Here is a 3873-nt window from a genome sequence, read left to right on the forward strand (position 1 = left end):
CACAGTATTTGGTGTCAATGGATCTTGTTTTCCTGAAACTCTCATGGATCTAAAATGGAATATGGTTTGTCAGTTTCCATAAAAATATGCATTAAGAGTAATGCAACAGTTAGTTATCATGGAACAGTTGTACCAAATGATAGTTAGATGAATGTAGTGGAATGGCACTGCATCTCAGATGCAATGTGTGAATTGCATTTTTGAAATGGTAATATTGTGATGTTTTGTGTGTTTGAAAAAGTGATAGATCTGAAAAAAAAAAAAAAAAAAAATGTGCATTTCAATCATCAGTTGTGACCTTTCTGTTAAGAGTTTTGAAAAATGACAAGATTCTGAAATTAGTGCTTAAACTACAAATAATGCAGACATGTAATTTTAAACTAAAATTAACATAGTTAAAATCATGCTTTTTTTCTAAACAACAAACCAGTCTTGTTGCTGTACACTTTTTATTATAATATACAAATAACATTATGGCTTGATAAAGCCAGAACAGACCGATATTTAACTCTCTCTCAGCCAAGCAGAAAGTGTGCAACATCTGTGCAGTAAGCACTGGCGTGGTTACAAGCAAATGTCACCTAAATAATCCAAATTCCATTCAAAATAATATAGAACATTTATGGAAAACCATAATTATTAAAATACAAACTAAACCATAAAACCTTATCCAGAATATATATGCACGTGTGTAGGTGTGTGTATACATACACACACACACACATATATATATATATATATATATATATATATAATTTTTTTTTTTTTTTTTTCGCCCCCCACAGCATCATGTTATGAGATGTTCAAGGGCATGTATTGCTAAATTAGATTCCCTGATAGCAGGGCTGTATGATTCATTTTATGTTTTTTTATTTATTTATTTATTTTTTTAATTCCACAGCAGCACTTAACATGATGGGACACTGGTGAGGGCACAGAGAAATAGACAGTTGAGGAAAACATTTTATTCATTTCAAACACAGCAAACTGGAAGCTAGTCAAAATATTGACTCAAAAATATAACCTATAAATATGCTGACAAAATTAATTAATTCTATTGAGTAACTTGCTCTTATAATACATGACCTCAGAACAGAATTTAATATGCATTTTAACAATGGTTGGCTTGCTTATGATACATGAAATGTTGATGTAACTCATGGTTGAGAACATTTTGCTTAGGGTTAGTCTCCCAAGTCAACACAGAAACCAATATTTCATTTATTGTCTCTAAATAACACTGCATTTTTTACTCTCGCATGGGAATAAAGAACCTTAGCTCGTATATGAACCAACCATTACATGAGAAAAATAATTTCCTCCTCAGAGTAAGATAAATGGTGCTATTCTCAATGTACAGAACTGTTAGAAAAACTTCCATTTAAGTCTTCATTTTAAATGTTAATATTTACAGACTATAACATACAAGTCAATTTGTCAAAACTTCCTTTACATTTTCCTTATTAGCATTGCACAACATTGCCTATATGTAGCCAAGTTTATTTCTTAAGATATATGAAATATGTTTGAGTCAGCAAACTGATGCATTATCGTCATTTGGGAAGACAGGTGAAAATACAACCTGATGTGTCAACATAGCATATTTACAGCCTTTTTTGTTTTGTTTAAAAAAAAAAGAAAAAAAGAAAAGTGTCTGACCATATGGTTTTCAAAACCAGTATTACAGAACACTTTCAAATGCCAAATCAAAATCTATTCTATACAGAATGACAAATTCATTAAGAACTACTCCATGAATCTCCTACAATTTATCTGCATTTAGTCATTTATGATAATGCAATTGGTACAACACACTATGCTTTCATACCAACACACAACCAACACTGTATGAAACAAATCATTTCAGATGTAGCACAGTGTGACAGTTTCAAAGTATTTTCCAATCGTAAAGTATTTGTGGATGCTAAGCAGATTACACTATTCTTGATCCTTAATGCAATTCCCGATGCTCTACAATATTACCAAATCATTAACTTTTATTAAAACACAATGTTTGTTATAATATGATACTTGCTTAAAAGTACAACTCAAATCTCTGTTTTAGTATGAAACTATATGTACCACAAAGGTGTTTCTACATTGCCCCTCATCCTATAATTTTGTCGAATGTTGCTCTTCAATATATGTATAAGATCAGGGATTGCAGCATGATCTTCATCGGTTGTGTCTTGCACCAATATTTATTGTAAGATCAGTCAAAATACAGTGATGTATAGTTCGGGGGGGATCTTGGCACCAGCAAATCTGATAAAACTTAATGACTTCATATAGGATGTATGGAAAAATCTCAGTAAGAGTCCTCACATGACTAGGTAATAAATGTAAAAGGAAGAGAGGAAAAGAGACATGAAACCTATTGAAAGTGCCGCAAAACCAATTTTGGCTAGACAACACTCTCGCGGTTGGTGGAAACAAGAACCGCCCTGCGGCAAATAGGGCAGGTTGAGTTCTCTGAAAGCCAGCGGTCGATACAGTGCACATGGTACTCATGAGAGCAGGGCAGCTTCCGCAATTTGTTGCCTTCAGCATACTCTGTAATGCAGACACTGCAGGTTTTGAGTGCATCGCTTTCCCCAAAGTTTCGCATGGATAGGTTGTCAATCTGCTCTTTGGTGAGACCTCTGGGTTGGTCATCATCTTCCTCGTTGAGCAAGAAGAAGTGCGCAAGTCGCAGAAAGGGCAGAGATCCAGTTTCATCCAGGCTGATGGGAGCCCGTTGTCTGCCTCTGTTTTCCCGAGGACCAGCAGCACCAGGCAGTCCACCTTCCACTTCCCTTTCCTCTGTCCGTGCCTCTAAACCACCCTGGTTCGAGCCTCCATGCCCAGGAAGATGGGAATCAGCTTCACTTGCAGCAGTTCCAGTAGAAGCATCAGGGTTACCCAGTGCATCAGTAAGGTCTGTAGGTGGGTTGTCTTCACGGTTCGAGTCTGGATAGTCCGAGTCCATAAAGTAGCTAAGTTCACCGAAACCAGTCATGATCTGACGAATCATAGACTGCAGAGCCAAAGAAGTGGCTTCACCAAGTCCAGCATCTGAGATCCTCCGAATGGGAATGCGGATAGTACTGACGTATGTTCTCACTCCAGCCCGCTCAGAGCGGGAGAAAGTCCGACGGAAACCTCCGCGCTCAGTCTCATATAATAAAGTGTTATTGGACGTCTGTGAACGAGACCTTGTGCGGTTAGCAATGCTGTCTCTCTGGCGGTACTCTCCGGGACGCACCCTACGTACCTGCAAATCCAGCATTATGGTTGGAGGACGACGACCTGAGGCTCCTGCCTCTCCAGCATTTATCTCTCTTTCCTGTGGTGTTCCAGGTAAGTCAGGTGCTGTTCCCAATTCTTGAGTTTCCATTTCCACAGTGCTCTGCCTGGACAAAAACAATTGCCGAGTCCTTGAGCTTCCCTCTACCTGGGGCTCAGGAAGGATCTCAGGATGTCGAGAAGGTAGGCCATGCTGAGTAGGTGGAAGTCCATCCAATCTTTCAAGGTTGAGCGGTGAACGACCTCTTGCAGTACGAGCCCTTGTCCGACGCTGCTCTGGGCTTCTACTGCGAGCTCTTATTTGACCCCTACGTGGTTGCTCCACTGGAGGCAAGGTTGGGGGAGCTAAAGTTGGGGAAGCTAAAGTTGGGGGAGCTAAAGTTGGGGGAACTAAAGTTGGGGGAACTAAAGTTGGGGGAACTAAAGTTGGGGGAGCCAGGGTTGGGGGAGCCAGGGTTGGGGGAGCCAGGGTTGGGGGAGCCAGGGTTGGGGGAGCCAGGGTTGGGGGAGCTAGGGTTGGGGGAGCCAGGGTTGGGGGAGCCAGGGTTGGGGGAACTAGGGATGGGGGAACTAGGGATGGGGGAACTA

General features: G+C 40.1%; 1 protein-coding gene across 1 annotated transcript in view; it reads right to left on the minus strand.

Moving 5' to 3' along the window:
• Positions 1 to 745: 745 nt before the first annotated feature.
• The window catches only part of rlim (ring finger protein, LIM domain interacting), a 22386-nt gene continuing 19258 nt past the window's right edge, over positions 746 to 3873 (minus strand). The window contains exon 5 of the mRNA XM_067393373.1: positions 746 to 3672. Within this exon, the coding sequence (XP_067249474.1) occupies positions 2405 to 3672 (1268 nt within the window). The 3' untranslated portion in view covers positions 746 to 2404. The remainder of the gene's footprint in view (positions 3673 to 3873) is intronic.

Source organism: Chanodichthys erythropterus, chromosome 1, assembly GCF_024489055.1.
Source record: "Chanodichthys erythropterus isolate Z2021 chromosome 1, ASM2448905v1, whole genome shotgun sequence".
NCBI lineage: Eukaryota > Metazoa > Chordata > Actinopteri > Cypriniformes > Xenocyprididae > Chanodichthys > Chanodichthys erythropterus.